This window comes from Sphaeramia orbicularis, chromosome 16 (assembly GCF_902148855.1).
Source record: "Sphaeramia orbicularis chromosome 16, fSphaOr1.1, whole genome shotgun sequence".
Lineage (NCBI taxonomy): Eukaryota > Metazoa > Chordata > Actinopteri > Kurtiformes > Apogonidae > Sphaeramia > Sphaeramia orbicularis.
Window position 1 is genome coordinate 36584874 of NC_043972.1, and position 23759 is coordinate 36608632.

The 23759-nt window shown below is 39.6% G+C and overlaps 3 protein-coding genes across 10 annotated transcripts; 2 read left to right on the forward strand and 1 right to left on the reverse strand.

Annotated features, from left to right (window-relative positions):
- Positions 1-792: 792 nt before the first annotated feature.
- Positions 793-13013, forward strand: pex5 (peroxisomal biogenesis factor 5). 3 transcript variants are annotated; one of them, XM_030158988.1, is made up of 17 exons: positions 794-1024; positions 3684-3836; positions 3961-3999; positions 4149-4266; positions 4346-4492; positions 4718-4802; positions 5295-5385; positions 5678-5800; positions 6464-6577; positions 6896-6979; positions 7166-7285; positions 8967-9110; positions 9247-9317; positions 10011-10232; positions 10334-10499; positions 10606-10763; positions 11792-13013. In XM_030158988.1, the coding sequence occupies exons 2-17, from the start codon at positions 3723-3725 to the stop codon at positions 12036-12038; spliced, it is 2043 nt and encodes a 680-aa protein (XP_030014848.1). In that variant the 5' UTR covers positions 794-1024; positions 3684-3722; the 3' UTR covers positions 12039-13013. The 3 variants fall into 3 exon arrangements, with proteins under 3 accessions (XP_030014850.1, XP_030014848.1, XP_030014849.1); XM_030158989.1 differs by lacking the exon at positions 6464-6577; XM_030158990.1 differs by lacking the exons at positions 5678-5800; positions 6464-6577 and having other exon boundaries at positions 793-1024.
- Positions 13014-13277: 264 nt separating this feature from the next.
- Positions 13278-16284, forward strand: cdca3 (cell division cycle associated 3). 3 transcript variants are annotated; one of them, XM_030158992.1, is made up of 6 exons: positions 13278-13664; positions 13941-14117; positions 14199-14319; positions 14403-15341; positions 15456-15523; positions 16041-16284. In XM_030158992.1, exons 2-6 carry the CDS (start codon positions 13986-13988, stop codon positions 16128-16130), a joined length of 1350 nt encoding a protein of 449 aa, XP_030014852.1. In that variant the 5' UTR covers positions 13278-13664; positions 13941-13985; the 3' UTR covers positions 16131-16284. The 3 variants fall into 3 exon arrangements, with proteins under 3 accessions (XP_030014852.1, XP_030014854.1, XP_030014853.1); XM_030158994.1 differs by having other exon boundaries at positions 13278-13623; XM_030158993.1 differs by lacking the exon at positions 13278-13664 and having other exon boundaries at positions 13697-14117.
- Positions 16285-16665: 381 nt separating this feature from the next.
- Positions 16666-23759, reverse strand: gnb3a (guanine nucleotide binding protein (G protein), beta polypeptide 3a). Of its 4 annotated transcripts, none has more exons than XM_030158996.1 (9): positions 23555-23759; positions 20664-20784; positions 20308-20453; positions 20023-20086; positions 19702-19864; positions 19517-19583; positions 19091-19292; positions 18785-19001; positions 16666-17819 (listed from the first exon to the last, which is right to left on the reverse strand). In XM_030158996.1, exons 2-9 carry the CDS (start codon positions 20718-20720, stop codon positions 17713-17715), a joined length of 1023 nt encoding a protein of 340 aa, XP_030014856.1. In that variant the 5' UTR covers positions 20721-20784; positions 23555-23759; the 3' UTR covers positions 16666-17712. The 4 variants fall into 4 exon arrangements, with proteins under 4 accessions (XP_030014856.1, XP_030014857.1, XP_030014855.1 ...); XM_030158997.1 differs by having other exon boundaries at positions 20664-20800; XM_030158995.1 differs by having other exon boundaries at positions 20664-20780; positions 23554-23758.

A 23759-nucleotide genomic window follows, 5' to 3' on the forward strand; every position in this document is an offset into this window, starting at 1 on the left:
TTGCTAAGTTGAGCATTTGGGAAATATAGTTTTGTACAGATTTTATACAGCTAGTCTTAAAGTGTAGAGCAGGTCTGTCACTCTGGTTTGTGAATAAGTATGATAAATCAGTTTTTATTAACACAGGACTCCCTAATATGCAACTTAAGAGTTAGAACAACTAGTGGACTGATCACATAATTCACTGAAAATTATTCTACAACAATTTGCATTACGTTTTAAAGCAAATCAAAGAATATTATACTCAGGTCTGAAAAATAACCTTCATTTAATGTAATTTGCTAAATAATTCATTAAGAAAAACAGACAAACTGATTTTGTGTCTGAAGATAAACGTAATATGCGTAATGTTTAAATGTCCCTATCAAGAGTAATGTTACCATAAATGCTACATGCTATTTGTGAGGAACATTGGATGTTCTATATGTTTACTATGTTTCACTGCATTGTCCCTGATAAATAAATGTATAAATAAATAAAATGTGCACTTATATGAATTATTATTTCAACATCTGATTTTCAGTGAGTGTTCAGTAAATATGATATATAAATTCACTTTGGGCCCTTGTATATTGCAGCACATGCTTCAGGCTTTCTTTAATAAAGATTGCTGGTGGTATTTGTGCAGATTCAGGTTGTATTTGATGGACTTTGATCTCCTGCGCAATATCTTTTTGCGTAAAGCGTTTTAAACCAGCTGGATCCTGTCTCCGTTCTTCACTACGTTGTTTTTTTTTTTCCTGCCACTGATTCTCTTTGCGTAAGGCTGTTTGAGAATACCAACCCGCCGTAACGTTGCGGGAGACTCCAAACCGTTCGGTGAAGGGTTTTGTGGGTCATGGAGGAAGAAGGTAAATAGAAGAGAAGCGCTAATATCTCACGGCGGCTGCTTTAAGACGGTTACCGCGGGGTTTGACGACCTGGATGCGGCTGCTTTCGGTCTGTTCTCGGTCGTAAAAGCAGGCGGAGAAGTCCCAGCGGAGAGGAGGGACTGTCGGCTCGGCTGGAGCAGCAGCTGACGGCGGTGAGATGAACATCATGCTACCGTCTACTCCTGCCTCCTCCGTTGTTACATACTACACCGATGAGCACTGCACTGGCCCGACGATAGCTAGCTAGCACCGCAAGCTAATGTAACACATGCCTGTTGTTTTTACTACCAAATGTGTCGTTACTCTCCCAAAGATTTCCCGTTGTTGACTTGTTTTTTTGTTTATTTTTACAAAACAGCGCGTTGGCCACGTTAAAAGAAGAAATTACACAGTAGAAGTAGAAGACAGAGTTAGCATTAGCAGATATCACTGTTTTCCAGTCAGTAACGTTTGACATATGACAGCAGTTTGTCAGCTGTAACATGGCAATGTGCACCTGAATGCTCCTTTTTAGGTGTCCATATTTAATATTTTTTTTTGTAATTTCACTCGTGTAAAAGACAGTGCCTCTATGCAGATATATGTTTGTTGTCAGTAAATTCATTGGACTTGATATGTACAGTAAAAGAAGGGTGACAGGTGCTATGATGGCCTATCTGTGACAACGCGTGTATAAATATCGGTCTAATCCTCTTACTTTGATCCTAATCACACAACATACAACATCCTTAAATCTATTGTCTAAACTGTGAGGACTATGGACAGCCCACCTGTAGGATTGTTTGTCTTGTTTTGTTTTGTTTTGTTTTTTAGCAGGTGGAGACTACTGTAGTAAATGCTGTTAACTGAAGATGAAGTATCTATTCATGATATATCATTATGGAAATTGTAACCACTACACATCTCTCTAAGGGGTTAGAAAAGATGAGTGAGGCAGCAGTTTGTCAGCTGTTTATCCGTGTGCGTGGATATAGGTCAGTGAGTAGAACAGCAAGGTTGGCTCATGGACCAAATGTAGTTATTTTCAGGTTTTAGAGCCACTGTTGCTGTGGTGCTTTGAAATCATCAGGTGAATGATCATCACATGAAGCCTGATGCACTATGGGAAAATTGTAATGTTTATAGAAAACATCAGTTTGATACTGGGCTGGATATTGCTTTGTTACTTGTGTTGATGATGCAGCTACTCAGCTTTTGGGGATGAAGAAGCCTCAATTTTCAGTCCATATAGTTTGGGTCCAAAAGTATATTGTACTAATGAAAATAATTAAAACTGATAATATAATTTAAATCTGCATCTGTTTAATTAAAAAAAATAAACATACATTATAAGCAGGATGACTAGATACTCATAAATGGTCTTCAGTTTTTGAAGGCCATTGATTGACACATTCTCATCAATGCTTATAAGGTCATCATAAATTACTCTAGTTAAGGACTGTATTCTGTGGGTCAGATGAACATGTACTATTAGCATTAATGCTGGTTTTAAGCCTGCCAAAGACACTGACCCAGTAAACATTCAGTATGTGTTCACTGAAGTTGAGACACCAGCACCATCCTCCTCAACCAGAATCAGTCTACTGAAGTCAACAAGGGCTGATTTTAAGAATATGCTGCAGAAATTCAGATGTCTATAAGGTTAAAATCAAGAGACTGAACATGAACAATTAAAAAACTGTGAGCCAATCACATGCTGTATGATAAACATTTGAAATGATCAGTAATGCTGTAAGATAAACATTTGAAACATGAAGCATAGTTGGAAGCTTGATGCTTTGTTACTGTACATATTGTTCATTATTTTATCAAAATTATGACCAAAGTATGTTAGTTTTTGTTGTATGTACTTTTTATATATAATAAATAAAAGTGATCAAGGATTTGTGAATTTTTATTTAGTATTTAAGTCCTCCATTAAATGTTTGTTATTAGGCCTGTGGCTATGTGACCAAGGGGCCTTGCAACTATGTAACTGAGTGTTTTCACTCTAATTCATAAGGCAATCAATATTTTTTTCACAAAAATTGGCAGTCTTGTAGATAAACATGTTATCTAAAACACCAATGTCCAATTAGAACAGTAGTTGAGCAGGAGCAGCATGTTATCCACTTTTGCGTGAACCCTAAAAAGTAGATGTACTTTTTCAGCGGCTGCGTGACTGAGCATGTTTTTTTGTAATTTTCACAAAATAAAGCTAACTCAGCCAAATTATCATACGTACCATTTTAAAGTACTTCTTAATACTTACGCAGAAATATAAAATAAAATTATTTGTGTCATTTAGTTACAAAGTTACAGGTCATTGAACACCAACTTTACGCCTACATGACTGCGTGATCTGACCCTATGGTAGAGTTAGGTTTTAATGTTGGGGATGAAAATGTTTGCAAGCTAAAATTTACCAAACTTTGTAGATTAAATGAATGACCTGCCAGCTCAGCCACTGTATCCGCATTATTAATGGTTCAGCCTAAGATAAGAAATGACCGGAAAAAGCAGATGGAGGCCGGTTATGTGACTGTTACACTATTTTTGCAGTGTGGGCGTGCTCAGAATATCACCTGTGAGCCCTAGAAACACTGACACATGTTTGTACTGATGCAATAGGAACACAGACAATAATAATTATATCCAATACTGTGAAGTTTACCTTCTCCGCTTCACTTGAATTCAGTGTTATTGATCAGTGTGTCTGTGAACACCCCAATAAGACAACAGTGTCCCTTAAGTTTCAGAGCACAGATTGAATGTTCTCCAATTGTCCAAATGGATGAAGCTGAACAGTGCATCTCCTCTTTTTCCTCTCAGTTCTCAGGTGATTGGGGTTTGCCTCGTCCTTGTGTTGCCATGGCAATGCGAGAGTTGGTGGAGGCAGAATGTGGGGGAGCCAATCCCCTTATGAAGTTGACCAGTCACATGACCAAGGAAGGGGGGGCATGGCGGCACCGCTCAACTCCTACAGTGAGCAATTTTAAGATGTTCATCAGTAGTTAAATAAAGGAATATTACTAATCTATCTGTGAAATGGTATTTTCACCACATGCGTTTGCACTAATGACATATTTTTTGTCTTCTTTTTTCTCAGATTCCTCCCACTCCTATTGAAATTGCCACTGAGGAAGAGGTCAGTGCTCATATTCCGATCAATATGAAGCATATTCTGTTGACTTTATGCTACACAATGTTGACATCATGCCTTTCCTGTTTGCAGTTTGTGCATGTAATTTATAAAAAGTTGCAAGATAATAAGATTGTTTACTGTTTTTTTGCCAGCTGGTCAATGAGTTCCTTCAGGCTCCTCCACGACCCCCCCACACATTTGACATGGGCCAGCTGTTGGAGGAAATGCAGCAGATCGATCAGCAGAGCTACAGACAGGCTCCACAGAGAGGTACGCAGTTTTCACCAGACTAAGGCTTGAATTGGCACCCAGACCTGTTTCTTACATACTGTGTGATTAAACATCACAGCTCCAGATGTGGCAGCGTTGGCCCTCTCTGGTGACTGGGCGGCTGAGTTCGTGTCGGGGTCTGACTCTGCCGCTACACCGGGCCTCATCGGTCTTGGTGATACAGCAGATGCTGATTGGACGAGGGAGTTTATAGCTGAGGCTGCAGGTATCTTAAGTTTCTTATAGGAGCTATTTATGTTCTCCTATTCGCTTAATATGCATTTTGTGTTTGTGGACTCATCATTAGTCCGTCACATAAATGTCAGTATTAAATTAGAGCAGCCATGTAGGACAAGTACTTTTGCATTCATTAAATGTAATACTTCTGTTATAGTTTTCGCTCCGGCTGTGTTTTTTTGTTTATTTTATTTATTTTTTTCCTCTGCTCCAGATCCTGGACGCTGGGCTGAGGAGTATCTGGAGCAGTCAGAGGAGAAGTTGTGGCTGGGAGACCTGGGAGACAAGGAAAATGAGTGGTGAGACTTCTAGGAATGGAGGGTGCTGAGAATTTGCTGATGAAAAATGGCTTGTATACAGTATACAGCAACTTCAGGCATACTGCAGTAAATGTGGAGCACAGGCAGTAAATGTGTTGGGTTATGTAAAGGAGGCAGTGCAAGAGAAAAGGAGGACGTGCAGGAAAGGACAACATATACAAATAGGAATAAGTTGATTAAATAATAACCGAAATGTAACATTTTTATCAATAAATATTTCCTAATTCATCAATTTAGTCTGTCTATTCCTTCATATTGTGTAATCAGTGTGGCCTGGCCTGCATATATTTAATAATTAACTTCGTGCACTGACGTCAAAAGTATAAACTTGAGCCACAGTGTTAGTATAACATACAGCCTAAAGAGGCTTTAAGCAGCATACATATATACAACAAAAGTTGTTATCTCTCATGTTTGGGTGACTCTCTACTATTGGATGTTAATTTTCTTTTTTTGTTGTTAATCTGACAGGACTAAGGAGTATCAGGCTGGAGATGAGCTGAGGCAGACAGCCAATGAGCTTGTTGCAAAGGTTGATGACCCCAAGTTACAAAACACAGAGGTGTGTCTTAATGTCTGCCTGGTGCTCATTGGACCTCTTTTACACCATGTGCCATTTCTTTTACGTATCTATCATCATACACTTTCTCTGTTCCTTTAAGTAGTTGTAGAGTGGTGTTGTGGAAATGCAGCACCTTGATTATATGGATGACTTCGGTTGCTAAGGTTTTTGAACAATTTTAGTTAGATGTCAGGTTAATAGGACATGACTAGTATATTAGTATAAGCATAATGAGTTGGTAATAGTAAATGCTGTTTTGTTGTCATTTTTTTTTTCCGTTGTCATTGTGTAGTTCCTGCGATTCATTAGGCAGATTGGCGAGGGCAGTGTCACAGTGGAGAGCAGAACAGACAAACAGCTCACAGATAAAGCTCAGGCTGCGGAGGCTCAGAACTGGGCCTCCAACCTCAACCAGGTACGAGTCACTGCCCACTCAGGATGGGATGGCTGCAACTGGGAACACACTGGGGGAAACATGTTGGTTCACTTTTCCTCTATATGCCTTGTGACTCATCACCCCAGTATCTGATGCAGTGTAATATTTTCCACAAGTGTAACCAGAAGCAGCCACTACACTCTGTAATATGAATCTCAAGGCTGCACAGCTCTGCAGAGGGAGATTGCTCAGCTAAGAGAAGAATATATCCTCCCTTGTTTTAAGTTTTTTATTCTGCTAATTCTCTTTTACTTGGATTTATTCTTATTATTGTTTGACTTCAGTCAGTCAAAGCAGATGAAGGCATATGCCAGAATCTAAAATATGGCTCTCCTCCTTAAATCTCGACTTGCATGTGCAGCTCTGAGTCTTGTTTCTATTCATAACCTTGGCTCCATTAAACATAGCTGCCCTCTAACTCTGACATCTACTTTTCCCATTTTTTGACCTGCCCTTGAACTCTCGGCTTGCCATTCCCTCAATTAACAACCACCATTCATCTACTCTACCTACTACTGAATTTTATTCCCACACCGTCCCTTTAAAAAAAACAACTTCTCAACCAAATGCTCCCCCTGCTTCCTCAAAACATTGCCCCATTCCCCTACCACCACCCGTCCTCCTCCTCGCCCCCTGCCATAGTTCCTGATGGAGACAGGGGGAGGGAGTCTTCCCCTGGAAACCCCAGAGTCGAATGAGAAGATTGAGAAAACTAAAGCTAAACAGGCACAGAAGTGGGCCAAAGTCGTCAGGCAGGTACGACCTCTGCGGTCATAGCAGCGAAAGGTTTTATTGTTATTATTTTTAGATTAAGTTTCATTTATTTAAGTTTTCCTTATCATTGCCTAATGCATTTGTTTTCTAATAAGAATATAATCAAGAGTTCGTTGGGATAGAAAGAAGCATAGAAGAACAATAGGTCGATATTTTTTTTCCTTCTTTCATCTTTTCCTCCTTTCCATTCATGTCCCTCTGTATTTTTCCTGTTTTAATCCACATCCTCAGTTCCAAAAATAATATCTATAGCCATATAGACTCCAGCCAATCACTGTCATTCATCCCCCTGCTCTCAAGGTGTCGGAGGAGTCAGCCGAAGCCTGGGTGGACGAGTTCGCCACATCAGGACCAGAGTTCCAACAAGCCAAAGCTGCAGTTGAGGTGTGTTGAGAACATAGATAGCTCAACACAAACACTTAAAAATTAAAAACTAGTTTACTTTTTCTGCTGAAAAGTTTTACCAAAAGTAAAAATCACTGACGCTGGATGACATGAAATGTAAGGAGATGCTGTGAAATGATCAAATGTAGCTGTTTTTTTTTTTTTTTTTTTTTTTTTTTTAATCAGAGTGATGTGGATTTCTGGGAGAAGCTTCAGCAGGAGTGGGAGGAGATGGCTAAAAGGGACGCAGAGAGCCATCCCTGGCTGTCGGACTTCGATCAGCTACTCAGCTCTTCTTATGACAAGGTAGTTGTCAATCATCTCTGAACAGGTATCTGTTGAGAAGTACAGTGGCTCATTCCCAATCTCCACCCTAAGCCCTGATCACTAAACCTTCACAACATTTACTGACGTCAGCTGCTGAGTGGTTCAACACAAGAGACTGTAAGGCTTTGAAATAGTATTGAAAAGATTTGGACAAGACTTGGCTAGACATCACATGACCTCATCTTGAGGATGCAAACACGTGTCATTTGTTGTGGATTTGGGATTATATAGTGAACGCCAGATTTGAACATGTTACACAAAGGAGAGATTGCATTTTTTGCTTAAAGGTTAAGTCACTTCATTCGATTTCTGTATTTTACCCATTCTAATACACACACAGTATGTAGCATTAGCATTATGATTTAGCTTTAGCTCACATTAGGAGTGGTGAGCTGTCATTGAAGGTGCTCTGGGACCAACTCCATGATCAGGGGAACTGACTGGAGAATTAACTTCTTTTTAATGCTGGGGAAAACGGTAAACTCAACACAGAAAGGCCAGCTGAGAATCAAACCCAGTACCTTACAGTCATCAGTCAGATGTGCTAACCACTACACCACCCAAACAAACAATATCATGAAGTAAAATTAAAAAGACTTGTGATCCATCCAAAATCCCATACTATGGATTTCAAACACAAAATGTATGCTAATGCTCAGCATACTTTTGTGTAAATAATAGTAGAATATATCTTTCTGGATGTCCTGCTCAGGATGTGAATATGTGTTACTTACTGTAAGCTTCTTTATCAGTTGGGGAAAATGTAACCTTGGAAACCAGTCAGTCTATCCTCGATGTGCATGTATGTAATACTAGGGAATCTACCAGCATGTACTGGCATCTATGTGAGACTACAGACTGCTGAAATGTATGTAATACTATAGATTGTACCAGCATCTGTGTAACACTCCTGACTATCGACTACTGAGCTCTGTTCACTTTGTCTTTGTCTGTTGTCACTATAAATACATTGCATTATGATATTTATAATGGCAAAGTGTCCAGAGCATGCGCACTGTAATATTTACAGAGAAACTGTGTTCAATTCACATACTTTGGTTTCATACTATGCTAAATAATTCTCACATAATGTTTAAGACTACAAATTAGCATGTTAGTGTGGAATTTCCAACACCCCAGTGGTCGAATTGGCTCATGATCACATCCTCCCATCCCTCTGACTGAATATGATGTATTGAACGTAGTGAATGACCTTGAAATATACTGGTCAGTTTTTGTTTTTTACTGCTTGGGGGCTTCTGCTGGTAACACTGTGTTAAATGTTACAACAGCAGCAGCTGGGGGTAACAAGCTCAGTATTCAGAAGGTGCCAACTTATGGAAAGTGACCATTAAGGGTTCAAAATGTCTGTGACAGAGCCCTTTGTCACTTCAGAGGTTTTACAGTGGGACAGTCCTAAACCCTCTAGGATTTAACCAGGAGTGTTGCTTAAAGTCGATGATTCTGGGAGTATGGACATTGGAGTTGGGCCTGTCTGTTTGTATCTTCAAGGTTCCCAGCCTTATGGCATATACACCTCTACAGCTGATTATAAAGCTCATTATAGATGCTACTGTCCTGTACTATGTGCACTGGGACATTACACATATTACACATAATAGCATGTGAACCATCCTCTGATTCTCTTTGTTATCATCAGGGATACCAGTTTGAAGAAGACAACCCCTATTTATCCCACCCAGACCCTTTATCAGAGGGGTTGAAGAGGATGGAGGCAGGGGACATCCCTGGAGCTGTTCGGTTCTTTGAAAGTGCCGTACAGAGAGAACCAGACAACCAGCTGGTGAGAGCTTCTCCATTTTAATTTGTATTGAGTTAATTCAGTCATTCTTACTGCCTTTTATTCATCTGTCCATGTGATAGATGTCAGTCTGTAATGACACTTTGATTTATATTATTTGTTTTTCATGTAACCACAGGCTTGGCAATATCTGGGAACCTGTCAGGCTGAGAATGAGCAGGAATTTGCAGCCATCAGCGCCCTCCGCAGGTCAGAAAACAGACTTAAACAGAGAGCATCCATTGAACCTTTACAATACAACACAATGCAATGCAAACATACACAGTTTTTACCCCTCGGGCAACTTCGGGCCAAAGGGCTTTTGTAATCATTTTGTTGTTTGTCCGTCCGTCCATCCATCTGTCTGTCTGCCCATTCAACAATGTAATCGCATTATCTGTTGAATGCATGGACATTTCCGCACCAAATTTACACAAAGACAATCCAATGGAAATTATAGGGCAGTAACTTTCAACAGAATCTTACTCTATATTTGGCTGAGGGGGATTAAAAGTGCGCAGCACGTTATGTTAATAGTAATTTGAAACTTTCCTACATATCTGTGCTGTGCAATACTTGCAATGGCTCTGGAGTTTAGAGAGACATTTGATGGAAAAATATTTCAGATACAAACATTTGTTTTTTGTATGTTATTTATAATTCTATGAAGGGAATGACACTTGAGTTTTATTTTATTGATATTGGAACTCATCTTTTTTATTGCTAAAAATTAGTTCATACTTTAGACTAAGCTTTGGCTGCCTGAGTTTTCTGGCTCTAAATAGCAAAAAGCCCAATTATTTCTTGAAAAAATTTTACTTAAGATTTTCATCCCCAGAAATGATTTTGTTACATAAACAATTAATATCCAGTGAGGCCTAATTTCCACTTTTATCCCATTAGGTGCATAGAGCTGAAGAATGACAACCTGACTGCTCTGATGGCATTGGCTGTCAGTTTCACCAATGAGTCTCTGCACAGGCAGGCCTGTGAGACCCTTCGTGACTGGCTAAAACACAATCCAAAATACCGCTCTGTGTGGGAGCAGAGTGAACAGGATCGCCAAAAGAATGGTGCCAGAGAAAGGGAGAAGGAGAAGGAAAGGTTCGGCTCACTGCTTCCTGAGTGAGTATCACACAATGGGAAGCAGAGATCCATCATTCAGTTAAATTCTATGATATATTGGGCCTCTTATTCTGACTGTTGTCATGTTTCGTGTTGTACAGATCATTGTTTACAGACGTGCAGTCGCTGTTCCTGCATGCAGCCAACTCAGATCCCTCACAAGTGGATCCACAGCTGCAGTGTGGTTTGGGAGTTCTCTTCAACCTCAGCGGAGAATATGACAAGGCAGTGGACTGTTTCACCGCTGCCCTCTCCGTCACGCCACAGGTTAGAACCAAAAACATCCTTCAGATTATGCCAGGGTTGTGAGCAGGCTTTGTTTGGTTCTAATTTTCTTTTTTTTTTTTTTTTTTTTTTTTTTTAACCTCAACAGGACTACCTGCTGTGGAATAAGTTGGGTGCCACGCTTGCCAATGGGAGCCGCTCAGAGGAGGCTGTGGCAGCCTACAGAAGAGCACTGGAATTACAACCAGGGTTTGTCCGAAGCCGTTACAATTTGGGAATCAGCTGCGTCAACTTAGGAGCACATAGGTAAAAGAGCAAGGTGTCCAAATGACGATCTAGATGTTCTAGATGTTTTACAGTTAGGTTTAATATTAGATCAAAAGGATGCACTGTTTTCATTCAGTGTTAGTTAGGAAAATTACTGTTGTGTCTTGTGTTTCTTTTATATTAAATTTAAGCAAATACTCCTCATATTTGTGTTAGATTTATGTTTGTAATACATTTATTTCAAACATGATGAATAATAAGTAGGAAATTACAACCAGAATAACCAGTACATTTTAATGTCAGCCTGGATAAGCATCACACCCCCACAACAAAGGATTAAATGGTTTTGGAAAATGAATGAGTGAATGAATCTTGAACAACAAATTCTGAATATATTGAGAAATAAATATCCTCGACCATAACATGGACCAAGTGTGAACTTAAAGAGTGGTATCCCTTTAATATATTCTCATGATTATCTTAATATTTATTCTATTTACAATGCATTATCATTATAACTCAACTTCAAGTTTATACAGTGGTGGGAAAAAGTTTTTGGACACCCTTTGCATTTAATATATTGCATTAAGAATCACCCTTAAGTCATTGACCTCTGCCAAGTATTGTGCCACTATCTGTCTGATGCAGCCACACCTTTTGAAACACAAAAAATATTTTTCCATTAATATTTCATGATATTTGAGAATGTGTACAATTTTAAGGATGTCCAAAATCTTCTTTTCCACCACTGTATTAGACCACAGCAAATCTTATTGCAACTTACTTTCCTCATGTTCCACTATATGGCAACAGCAGTAGTGTAATAAGTAGAATATTTATTATATCATTATTCACACCAAGGTAAAACTAAAGCAGTTAGAGCTTAGATTTTGCTTGACTTTGATTCAACTAAGACATACTGTCAAATCTATCCTAAATAAGATCTGATTCAGCTTTGTATCTAGAGTAGGGCTGCTGATAGACATTGACAGTTTATAGTAGGTTAGTATAAATCTATCTGAAATGACTTGTTCATTCTGTTCTTCTTCTGGGTCTTTCATTCTCAGAGAGGCAGTGGAGCACTTCCTTGAAGCTCTGTCTCTACAGCGCCAAGCCGCTGGAGATGGAGCAAGAGCAGCGAAGGGACCTGGAAGTGCTGCAGCCACAGTGATGTCTGACAACATCTGGTCCACCCTGCGCATGGCTCTGAGCATGATGGGAGAGAGCTCTCTGTACGCTGCTGCTGACAGGCGGGACTTAGACACATTGCTGGCTCACTTTTGCCAGAGAGAAGTGGAAGGTGGGCCTGAATGAGGACCAGCTAGGGGAGGGCCTATTGAGTGTGAATGTGTTTTCCTTGGAGGTAAATGTTTGGGTGATTGAATGAGGTGGAAAGGAGAGTGAGCAAATAGAAGAACATGGTAACAGGAAGCAGTGAGAGAGAAATCATGGAGGGACACACTGTGAATCATCTGCCATCTTACAGACATCATCATGTCCTCCAATACGTGTATGAGACTTCTGTTGAGCGTTACAGTATTAGTCTCTCCCCTTGAGGTCATGTTGGTCATGATTAACATTTCATGTCCTTTAAATTTGAAATGTTTTCTCAATGAAGAAAGTAAATGAAATTCTACATTCAGTAAACGGCAATGCTGACAGATTAGTTTGATATGACACCCTTTGCTAACAGCAGGTTATAAGTTGAACTGTAAACTTTCTACGGTTATGTAGATTTAAGGTACAATATTGATGTAACATTAAAAAGAGTACAGTTTTTCTTAAAGGAGCTTTCAGCATATGACGATTAGCTCAGTCCAGAGTACAAACACTAGTCAGACGTGCTACAGCATCAGCCTGATGTTTATTTTATGTTATTTAATTTTTTGTAATCATTTTTCTGACCGGATGAAGTGACAACCAGCAGGACTGTTACTGTTATGATGAGGTGTGTGTGGGTGTGTGCACACGTGTGTACAGTATGTGTGTGTGTGTGTGTGTGTGTGTGTGGGGGGGGGGGGGTGGTCAGGGGGCATTGATTAATCATGCATTGGATGATGGAAGATCATATCATTGTAATATCATTAAAATTACTTCTCTGGGCTTCTCCCTCTCTTGCTCTTTTTCATATTGCTCTTGTAAAACCTTTTGTTTCATTGTAAAATAATGCTATATATGCCATAATGTGTATTGTAACATAATTGTTGCACTATAATTGTTGTCAGGCTAGTTATATCCTGACTGCAATGTTTAATAGAATAATCAGCAATAAAGCTTTGATCCCAAACATTTTGTTTTCCTTTTCACTGATCAAATTGATCCATGCATATATGGAGAACTGGTAAAACAATATACAGGTACAGACAACAAATGAAAAGACAAGTGAGTCTTTAGGAATATTTCAAAATATAAACAATGACTTAAATTGTGGACTGAAATATATTTGGGGTTTTTTGGTTGTTGTTTTTTTTTCCCCCAAAATATAAATCTAGCTTCATTCACTTTTTAATCTTCAGTGAAACACATTACTTGCACTACCAGAATTATATAATGATCATTTTGTGGTATTCCATTAAAAATGTCTTGTAAAGTGAAGACACGGAAGGCTGATCCAGTGTAATATCGGTATGTAACTAACGTGTCATTTTTCATCCCAGATGCCATAAACAAAGCTTGTATTTATTTCAACTTTCAAATGTTATCAGGCCGCCACGCCCAACTCTGGGACTCTGTGCTCTCGACCAATCAGAACTGAGGACGCAGTGAAGACGCAGTCGCTGATTGGCTTGTTCAAAAATAACAAGAACGTAACCGCGCCATTTAAATGTTTTAAAAGTCGTCTGTCCCGTGTTTGTAAGGAGTCAGTAAAAGGAAGAGAACCGTCCTCATAACGTTCAAGGTAAACCCCAACTGAAATAAACTGCTGTACACTCTGCTGTGGTAAGTTTAATTAAGTGTAAGTAGTTACATTTTATTGATTCTATTACAATGCTACAACTTCGCCGACTTGAATAGTGAGGTGTTGACCTCATGGAGGTTGACTGGGTTTTGTTGTCCGCTAGCTTAGCTAGTTCCTGCAGCACTGCGACGTTTACGTATAATTGTAGTAAAACCGCGCGTGTTCAAAAGCTCGTTGAGGTTATTTTTGCGTATTTAAAGTTAAACTCGGGTAGTCTTTATTCAAATTTAATGCAGTTCCATGCTTACAACCCACAGGGAGCACACATTTACTCGTGAACCAGTGAATTTAAAGTACACATAATGGGATCCAGTGAGAGTAAGATGTCTGGGACCGCAGAGGTAAAGCCTGAACCAGCCATCAAACATGGACGGGTGGGTCAGCTGATGGATCCACGCTCTCCTTCAACTGGCATTGATCGCACTCCCATCCAGGTAAACTAATAAAACTGTACATCTGTGAATCAGACTGTAATCTGTGATGAACACATTAATGCATCTTTAATGTTTACATAGGTTGGTGGACCTGTGTCTAAAGCATCTACTGAGGTAAAAAGTGAGTGTCCTCTGCAATTTTGTGATCCTCGATCACCTACTGTTGGGATTACTCGCACTCCTGTCAGAGAAGTTATGAGAGGTAATTGTAAGATGTTAAGTGTCCCTGTAAAATTCACTTAGGTATCAGGGTTTTTGAAACATTATTCATTCTTCTCCCTGCAGCAACAGTTGGCTCCTTTGCACGTCGGCTCGGCATGCTTTTCCACAACGAGTCAGAGGACAAAGTTCCTCAGAAAAGCTTCAGTGTTGATGCAGTGGAGGAGGAGACCCACAAGGCCGAGGAGCAGGTTTCATCTGATCCCCTTCTCCCTCCTCAGTGCTCCCTCACCTTCAGCTCCCTGGATGAGCATGTGAATCTGCTGGCCACCACTGTGCCGCCACCTCCCCAGAGCCTGAACAGCTCAAGCCCCTTTGTGCTTCTGGATGATGAGCCCCAAGTGGAGTTGGAAATAGAGACTGAGGCAGATATTAGCCTGGAAGAGGCTGAAGAGGCTAGGGAAACACCTCTGCACAAGAGACTCAGCATGAGCCTCATAACGTACCATGAGGGAGCAGCCTCATCATTTGTTTTTGCTGAAGTGCACAATGACAATCTTTCATCTCCAGTGTGTGGAGAAGAGTCACAGTCACTCCGGGATGGAGTGGATCACTCCTATGCTCTTCCTGCCGTTATCTCTAAACCAGAATCTCCTGTTGAGCCTTCCCTACCCATTGATTCAGATGATTCCCCAGTTACAAACCCTCCCACACAACCAGAAGAAGCAGAGAAGACCCCATCTTCAGAAGAATCAAAAGTGCCAGAAGTCTCTGAAGACTTGCCACTATCACCCACTCCATCTGAGGTGTCACCAGTTGTCCCAAGCCCAGAGGAGCCGCAGCTTTGCACCCGCATCCGCTGCCCCACCATTGACCCAAGGAGTCCCAGTCAAGTGGTGTTCAAGCCACAGTGGTTAGGAAAAGGCTTTGGTGGCGCCGGCCAAAGGGCCAGAGGAGTGCAAAACCATGTTGGAAAAGGAGGCTCTTCTCCTCTCGCTGTTCGTGTGGCTGTGAAGAACGCTACCAATGAAAACAAGGGACAGTCTGGAAAACTGAAGCAGAAAGGTATGTGTGTGTATAAAGTTTGTTCTTGTGCAATCTTGGCATCTGTTGTATAAATGTTGTGTCATAGCTTAATATTTTTATATTAATATAGATATTTATATTAATATTTCCTAGGCAACGAAGGTCGTTCCCCACTTCAGATCCTTAAAGAGACCAACTCACCCCGGGAGCAACGTTCTCAGGTATTTTACTCAAGCACGATCATGAACTTTGTAGATATGACTTAACTTTTTCATTAACTCATTTTATTTCAGTTGTACTTGAATTTGTTTTGACCCGTGCTAGGCTTTGAAAGAAAATAATTGTTAAAAAAAATCAATCCTGCCTATTTATTTATTTAATTGCTAGTTTGATGTTCAGTTCCAGATTTACTAAATACTTGGAACTTGATGTTCAGTACATCACCAATCTAAAGTAAAAGATGGTTGATTTCCGTCAGTCTTTATTTTCAGGGAGGCCTGAGTGATGTAGGGCCATGAATTGGCTCTTTGCTTTTTTGTGCTTTAAAATATCATTGTTATATCAGCTTTAAAAATCCACTTTGACTTCTAATACAAATAAACACTGACTGTTAATGTTTTGTATAATGTTCACTGTGCTTCATTTTTAAACTTGAGTATTAAACGGTTACAGAAAATGAACCAACTTTTAGCTAATTTAGCATCCAAAGACATTAACTAGTTTTTCTCCACTTTCCAGAAACTGAAGGTGTCCACTCCAGACAAGCAGAGGCTGGGACAGATGGACCGCAGAGTGATGGCAGTGTCTCTGGATAAAGAAAACCGATGAAACACTTTGCTTTTAACTGTGGCAAAACCTGCTTTTATGTGTACAGTTTCCTTTATCTGCTTTGTCTTGTGTAAATTACTTTGATTTTCGTACAGCAGTCTTCAATCTTTTGTCCTGTTGTAAATATAAATAAATTTATTTCCATACACATCAACTATGAATCTTTACATTGGTTTTAGAATGCTTGTTCTTGCAGTGTTATTTCTTCATTTCCTCCAAACACCAAAGTTGTAAAATTGAATTTTCTCAAAATGCAATAAAACCATTGTGCATTTTGTAAACTTGTGTATTCTTATTTTGTTTTTTTAAAATTAAGCTGTTAATTACTTGGTTGCAGGTGCATTTTTTTTTTTTTCTAAAACTGCCATATCAGAACCTTGTACTGTATTCATATGCATTTATCCAAATATTTAGTTCTTGTTCCTTGGTTGCACGGTTCATTTAAAACTATCGCCAAGCATTTCTGTACTTTCTCTCCATATACAGCAGATATGATCAAAATTTTGCTTAGAAATTACCACTAAAGCCATGTCTGATGCAGAATCCCAGATTTATTACAGTCTTTAAAAACGGTAGTATTGCTTTATGTTGCACAGTGTATATCCAGTGTAAGAGGCCATCATCCACATTCATGTTAAAGTAGTTTTTTTTCCTGTACATCAACTGTCCAAGTGTTACACCAGAGGAAAAGAAAAGCTGTTATATACAGATTCATATGCACACAATGGCTGTCATCATCTGTAACAATCATACAAAAAGTCCCATCCTGAGACAAATGGGTCATTGTTTTTGTGAGCGCTTAGTGAACCATGAAAACAATTTTATTATCCCATCTGTCACTTTAACTGTTTACCCAAAGCACTTTTTAGATCTAGCTACCAGAGGGGAGGGGGAGCGAAGAGACCCCAAGACCTGGTGAATAATGATCATCAACTACAAACAAAACAACCACTAATGTAGACATCTGCAAGCTAAAAACTCCTTTAATTAGAAAATGGAGAGTACATATAAGCTTCTAGGGAATCTACGAAAACTAACAAACGTTTTGAAACAACACACATATGCTCATTAAATCCATACAGTATGACATAATTTATGCTTGATATAAAACACAGCATATTAGTATTAGCTACTGTGAACCTACACAGGCTGTAACTTGACACTCATTCAATTCTATGTCATCCAGTGTGCTACCATATCAATTTGGCAACTGTTCTCATTGAGTGATCTGCTGCAATAGATGTGCATATATTATTGATTTGAGCCACAAAGTAACTATGGATAGAAATGATCATCTCTCAGACCTCCAGCCCATCAAAAATCCCCCTATAATGTGAGAAGAAAGGTGTAGAGAGAGGAAAGTGACAGAAGAGCAGATAAATTCTTCATCACATCCCCTCTCCATCATTAGATAGGACTTGGCACAATTAAATTCCCCTCTTCTCACCCTATACGGCTCCTCTCATCTCTCATCCCTCCCCTCAAACTCCAAATTATTTCCTCCAAATTCTTTTATTTGTCTTCACTTTGTCCCAGGCAGATGGTACAGCTCTCCTTCTGCTCGCTGGCTGGAGGTGCAGACTCAGTTCCATATCTTGAGGAAGCTGTCCCAGGATCCTGTGCAACACGCCATGCCGTCTGAGGATACTCCGATACAGCTCACTCTGTTGTCATGACCGGCAAGCACACCTGGATGACCACAGATGGAAAAACACCAGTGACAGAGTTACTCAAATGAGGAACAGATGGGGATTTTAGAAGCATCAAAAGCAGGTGTCAAATGAACTTCGGTGTTGTAGTTATTGAAAACTAAATTCAACTTAAACTAACTCAGATAATATTAGAACATTAGATGCAAGATAATTCATTCAGTCATTTGTTTACTTCAAGCATTTACAGAATACATGCAAATTCAAAATTCCAAAATCATTCATCTACACTCGAAAAGGTGTGGGAAGAAAAAAACTCATTTAATCCCACCCCCATTCTCATCATCAAATAACTTAACATAACATTTTAAATACTCACTCCTGTCCTTTCACTTCAAGCCAGAGCAATGAACAAAAAAGGTCTATACCAAATTAGAATGAACTCATTTGACAGTATTTACATTATATAACCAAAATGTGTGTGAAAAATAGAAACAAAGCACATTTCTAGTGGTGTTACCACAGGTATCAGTTAACAGTCAACTTACATTATAATAATTGCATACCAACAGTGGTTAAAAAAAAAAAAACTTAACTGAAATTAAAAATGCATAGTAACTACAAAGAAGAGTGTAACAAACTAAAATCAAGTAGAGGTAAAATCAGCTTCGTTTCCACCTCAACATATGCAAGAGTAAAATGGACGGTGATGGATGGAAAATGAGAGGTTTAATAATAGATTGGCTCAGGACTGGATCATTTGATTTCATTCAGTCTGAAGAAAGCCTTGATTTACAGAAACAATAATGTGGTTTGATGACAAAGTAACAAAAAACTAACATTAAAACTTGTAAATTTTCTTTTTATTAGGTCTCTACACACAGGCCATGGACAGATTTCTACCTGACCAAAGTACTTCACCTCAGTTCAATTCAAGCTAAAAGACTATATGAAAACAGAAACGAGAACTTAAAACCATACTAACTCTGCTCCTCATGTACTCACCCACTCTCTCAGCTTTAAGTGAATCCCAGATATTGACATTGAAGTCGTCGTATCCAGCCAGTATCAGACGTCCGGACAAAGACGGGGCAAGGGAGGTCACCCCACACATGATGCTGGAGTCCTGGTAGGTGATGAGGTCCTGATCAGCACGCAGGTCATACATCTTACAAGTAGCATCATCTGAGCCGGTTATCACTGCATTGCCATTAGGGAAGAACTAGAGGAAGAAGAAAGGATTAGAAATAAGGCCTTCTTGGAACAGAAACAGACACTAAGAACTGAAGTCAGAATCCTACTCATCCCCACCCCGATTGCGTTGATATCACTCTCGTGTCCTCCGAAGGTCTGTCTGCAGGTCCCTTCCCTGATGTCCCACAGTTTGGCTGTGAAGTCACATGCTCCTGAGATGAAAAACTTGAAGTCCGGGGACACAGCCAGGGACATGCAGTCTCCTTGGTGTCCTGCAAAGACGGTCTTTTGGGTCCCTGTCTCAATGTCCCATAGAACACTAAAAGAGTAATAACAAAGGAGGGGGTTGAGTGGCATGATGACCACAAAGAGTCTAGTATTGAAAAAGGTTAAACATCTCAAATTTCATTATGTATTTGGCTCTCGTATATGCAGTATACTGGACATGAGCCAAATAAACAAAGCCAGAGATTACTATTTTATCCTCCATGTAATACAGACAGTAATGGAAATAAACAAATAATATTTACTGTATTTATTTACCAAGTGCAATCTCCAGAGCTGGTAATGATCTCACTGTCGCTAAGGAAACGACAGCAGGACAGGTAACCTGAGCAACAACAGAGATAAGCATATAAACAACACATTATACACAAGTAAACGGGTCATAAAAATAACACAATTAAAGCAGGATGAATGAAGACTGGATTTGAGGTGTATATTCCCACCTGTATGTGCTGCCAGCTCTCGCATGACTTTCACATTCCCATCTTTGCCCTTGAGGTTGTAGATTGAACACATATTATCCAGGCCACCACAAGCGACGAGGTTCCCCGAAGGTGCATAGGCACAAGTCATCACCCACGATGACTTGAGAGGGATGGCATTCACCTGGAGAGATAGAAATACAGAAAATTACATTCAACACAAGCCACGCACAAAAATGGGGCTATATGTTAATTTGGTGAGTTTGGCTGGTTTAATGTACATTCAGCTGCGTACAACATTTATTTTGTGATATAATGCAGCTCTGCTTTGCTTTTCCCTACCTTGTTGGTTGTGATGCTGTCCCACACTATGAGTTTTCCATCTTGTGAGGCACTGACACACAGCCTGGTAGGGTGACATTAATAGTTTAATGACAAATTTAACTGGAAGATTAACAACACACTTATGCTTCCTCTTGTTAAAAAAAAACCTATCAATTAGATCTCCCTCATATTTTCTGGCTTTTCTCCTCTGATTCTGCATCTAATAGTAAATCTTTGCACCTTGGCTGGGTGAGACAACAACAGATGATGTTTAATTTATGTACAAACTTATGCTGCATTTACTTGGAGTCAGTGGACCAGTGCATTGCATAGATCTTGGCAAGGTGACCCCTTAGTGTTTTCCTGGTCTTCATCTGGACACGCCCCACCACAGCGATCGCATTTGCTGCCTCCTGCAGTGTGGTGTCCTGCACCGCCTTACGGGCTGCCTGGGGAGCAGACACAAAAACAGGTGGTGGGTGGTGTCCTAAAACATAGTTATTAATTACATACACATTATATTTATGGGGGTAATTGTAATAACAGATTGTTTTCAGGACACACTGTCAGGTCAAAGTCATATTCAACATTCACTCAACTAAAAATCCTGCGAATAGTAAAAGTGTTTTTGCCTTCTTAAAATTGAGACTTGTACTTACAGTGATCTGGTCTTTGAGGCTTTCTGCCTCTTTTCTCAATTGCTCCATTTCAGCCATGGTGATGCTTGTTAGGCACTGTCAACAGTGGAGACAGCTACAGTTGACAGACGATCTAATAATCCTGGAATGAAGTTGAGGAAACAACAGAGTTCAGTTGCTAAATATCAGGAAAATAAATCCATGGCTTGATAAGTCATATTTTCCAGTAAGAACACTCCCTGTACAAATCATTTTACCTGAACGTACCCTTTAATCCTCCCCAGCTCCAGTCTCAACTTCCAAGTAAGTGCTCTTTTGCAAGTCAAACTGGCTCTCATCTACTTTGCAAACTTTCATAAACATGTAGGAACACAGAAACCCACTGAACACACCTGTGCTTGCCTCCATGTACAAATTCCCACACAGACAAACACATGAAGACAGAAAAAATATCTATCAACATTAACAGTAAACATATTTGTTCTTCAGATGACACTTCTTGAGTGCACACATCCCTACCCTGAATGTACACACAAACCAGTATGTCCTGTAATAATGTCATCACTGTATCAGCCAGTCGCCTCTAAGTTATCTCCAAATTCAGAACAATGATAGGTGTTTTTGACATTTAACACGGCTGAGTTCTCACCTAATGTTGATGGCTATTGAATTTGGTAATGTCATGATTAAATGAGTGATGTTCAGCAGTAAACCAATCACCTAATGGGTGAACCCATGCGGTGTGAAAAATGTAATCAAGGCACAAATGAAAAGATAGTCACCATCTACAAACTGTCACTACAACCTGATTCTACAGAAAGAACAGTGAAAACAGCAAAACTCAGTATTGTATGGGAAATTAAAGTGACATTATGTAACTTGATTAAGAACTGTAAAGCAGCAGAACATAATGAGCAACCTCAAAACACCCTCCTAATATACAAACCATGTGCTAACACTACAAATCAATTTCTTTTGAAGCAATAAATTATTATGATGCCATTTCCTTTATCTTACCTTAAGAACTGAAATGAGGGAATACTTATGTGATCTTATCGTATGTGTCCCTGCAGCAATCTCTTGCTCTTTCACTATTTGAATGAGTGTCCCTGTCAAAACACATGACCGAGTGGATTTGCGTCTAATTTGTTTGAAGTGAAAAGGAGAGGAAGGGAGTGAAGGAGGGAGTGACTCTGTGAAAAGAAAAAGATTTGTTTTAATTGTTTGCTGGCGGGTGTTCCTCTTTACTGGTCTGTAATGCTTAAAGTGGACATAAGATGGCCTGGAACATGCTGTAATCAAATCACAGGGTTGATTTACTGCCTGTTACCGTGGTGCACCTCAGCAGCTACAGTATGTGTGTTCTGCATCAAACTACATGTCCCTGAAGTTGGTATCAGGGGATTTTAGGCCTTTGTTCCAGATGGGAAATTGCTTCAGTAATGAGTGCCGTAATGAACGCTTGAGTGTTTTAGTCATGCTATTACCCTTTTGCCATTCTGTTCCTAGGACCCTGCCATTGTTCCATGTGATTAAATGACTGCTAGGGGTTGCTGGATAGTGAAGTGCATTAACACAACCAGAGAGGAGAGGAGGCAGGAGGGGAGAGAGAGGGAGGATAGGGAGGGGGTTAGGTGGGGGTTGAGGGTAAGAGGCGAGGCAGGAGAGTGAGTTTTAAATCCTACTGGCTGAGATTTTAAGGGAAGCCTTTTGAATCAAATCTGCTCTCATCCGATTACTGACTGCTCTTTGCATCTGGATAAGAGATGGAGAAAGGGCTGGGGGTGGGGGGGCAGCAAATAGTGGGATGAGAATCAGGGAGGGGGCAGGTGGAGGAGGGACGGGACGGAGATAGTTGTGCAAGTGGTTTTGGTGCAACTGGGCCTTACTGAACTTGATCACCAGTGACTCCCCAGTCTGAGCACACACACCAAACATTTACACCATATCCAATTCATGTTTTCATTACAGAAATTGTATTTGTTTTATATTTTATTTAGATAAATCTAAATTAAATCATAAAACCTTCACCTTTTTCCTGGAATAGATTTTGTGTTCTTGTTAATTTAATTAAATGACTGCAGAGCACTGCATGTATTTGTAGTATATGTCACAACCAGCTACAATTAAACTAACACTGTTTATGAACACAGCTTATATCATGAAACTATATATATATATATATATATATATATATAAATAAATAAATTTATTGACTATATCATATGGTACAATGTTTCTTCAGACATTCAGTTCACTGGAAAAGGCTAAAAATGGATAATTCTGTCCGGTTACTTCACTTTTACTATACATTTACTAAATCACAACCCATTATTTTGACTGTATTAGCTCACTTTATTCACATTACTCACCCCTAGGCCATTTTTTCTGTTTTAAAAAATGTAAACGTCTGGAAAACAGTGATATGATCAGATTTTAATGCAGATTATGTCTGACAGAATTATGTATCAGACAAAATGTATTTTAAAGATCAGCTGACAATGTCCTATTGCTGATCTGATGTAACTCCCACTTTTATGCATCCCATAAATTGCAAAATAACACAAATAACTGTTATAGACCAATGTCACTATGATTATATTTGCCATTTAAAACTATGAGTTAAGGTTAAGGTGTGCTATTTTCAACATTATCCCAACGAAAGAATATTTTTGTTGTAGTTTTAAATAAACATTGAAGGATATAACATCATGGCTGTAATAGCATCCCACCAGGCTCCAGAAATGTTACCAAAAAAGGAAAAGTTGTAATATATTTGACCAATATCTCCAATAATTTTAACCTTGAACTCAGAACCACTGATGCTAATCCAACAGCTGAGTTCTATGACACACACACACACTCACAACTGGCAAGAAACAATTGACACCTACTAACAACCATCCACTCACCAGTTAGGAGACTCCTCAAGGTGTGTTGGTAGATCACTTTTCCTCCAGCGGATTCCCCTTGCTTGTTGTCATAAGTTCAACCTGCTTGTTGCAACTCTCTCCCGCTCATTCACTTTTCGTATCACACACAGTGGGATATTCCTCTGTCACTCACTCTCTCCACTGCTCCTGTGAGGAACAGATGAGGATTGGAGGGATGAAGGGA

Excerpts from the sequence above, each read along its gene's own strand:
- gnb3a (XM_030158996.1), bottom strand. The coding sequence starts at position 20,720 with ATGGCTGAAATGGAGCAATTGAGAAAAGAGGCAGAAAGCCTCAAAGAC. Across the intron at positions 20,087-20,307 it reads CACTGGTCCACTGACTCCAA|GCTGTGTGTCAGTGCCTCAC; the intron begins GTAAATGCAGCA and ends TCACCCTACCAG. Across the intron at positions 17,820-18,784 it reads ACTTAAAGCTGAGAGAGTGG|GTGTGCTTGCCGGTCATGAC; the intron begins GTGAGTACATGA and ends GTGGTCATCCAG.
- pex5 (XM_030158988.1), top strand. The coding sequence starts at position 3,723 with ATGGCAATGCGAGAGTTGGTGGAGGCAGAATGTGGGGGAGCCAATCCC. Across the intron at positions 4,267-4,345 it reads CAGACAGGCTCCACAGAGAG|CTCCAGATGTGGCAGCGTTG; the intron begins GTACGCAGTTTT and ends TAAACATCACAG. Across the intron at positions 6,980-7,165 it reads AAGCCAAAGCTGCAGTTGAG|AGTGATGTGGATTTCTGGGA; the intron begins GTGTGTTGAGAA and ends TTTTTTAATCAG.
- cdca3 (XM_030158992.1), top strand. The coding sequence starts at position 13,986 with ATGGGATCCAGTGAGAGTAAGATGTCTGGGACCGCAGAGGTAAAGCCT. Across the intron at positions 14,118-14,198 it reads TTGATCGCACTCCCATCCAG|GTTGGTGGACCTGTGTCTAA; the intron begins GTAAACTAATAA and ends ATGTTTACATAG. Across the intron at positions 15,524-16,040 it reads CCCGGGAGCAACGTTCTCAG|AAACTGAAGGTGTCCACTCC; the intron begins GTATTTTACTCA and ends TCCACTTTCCAG.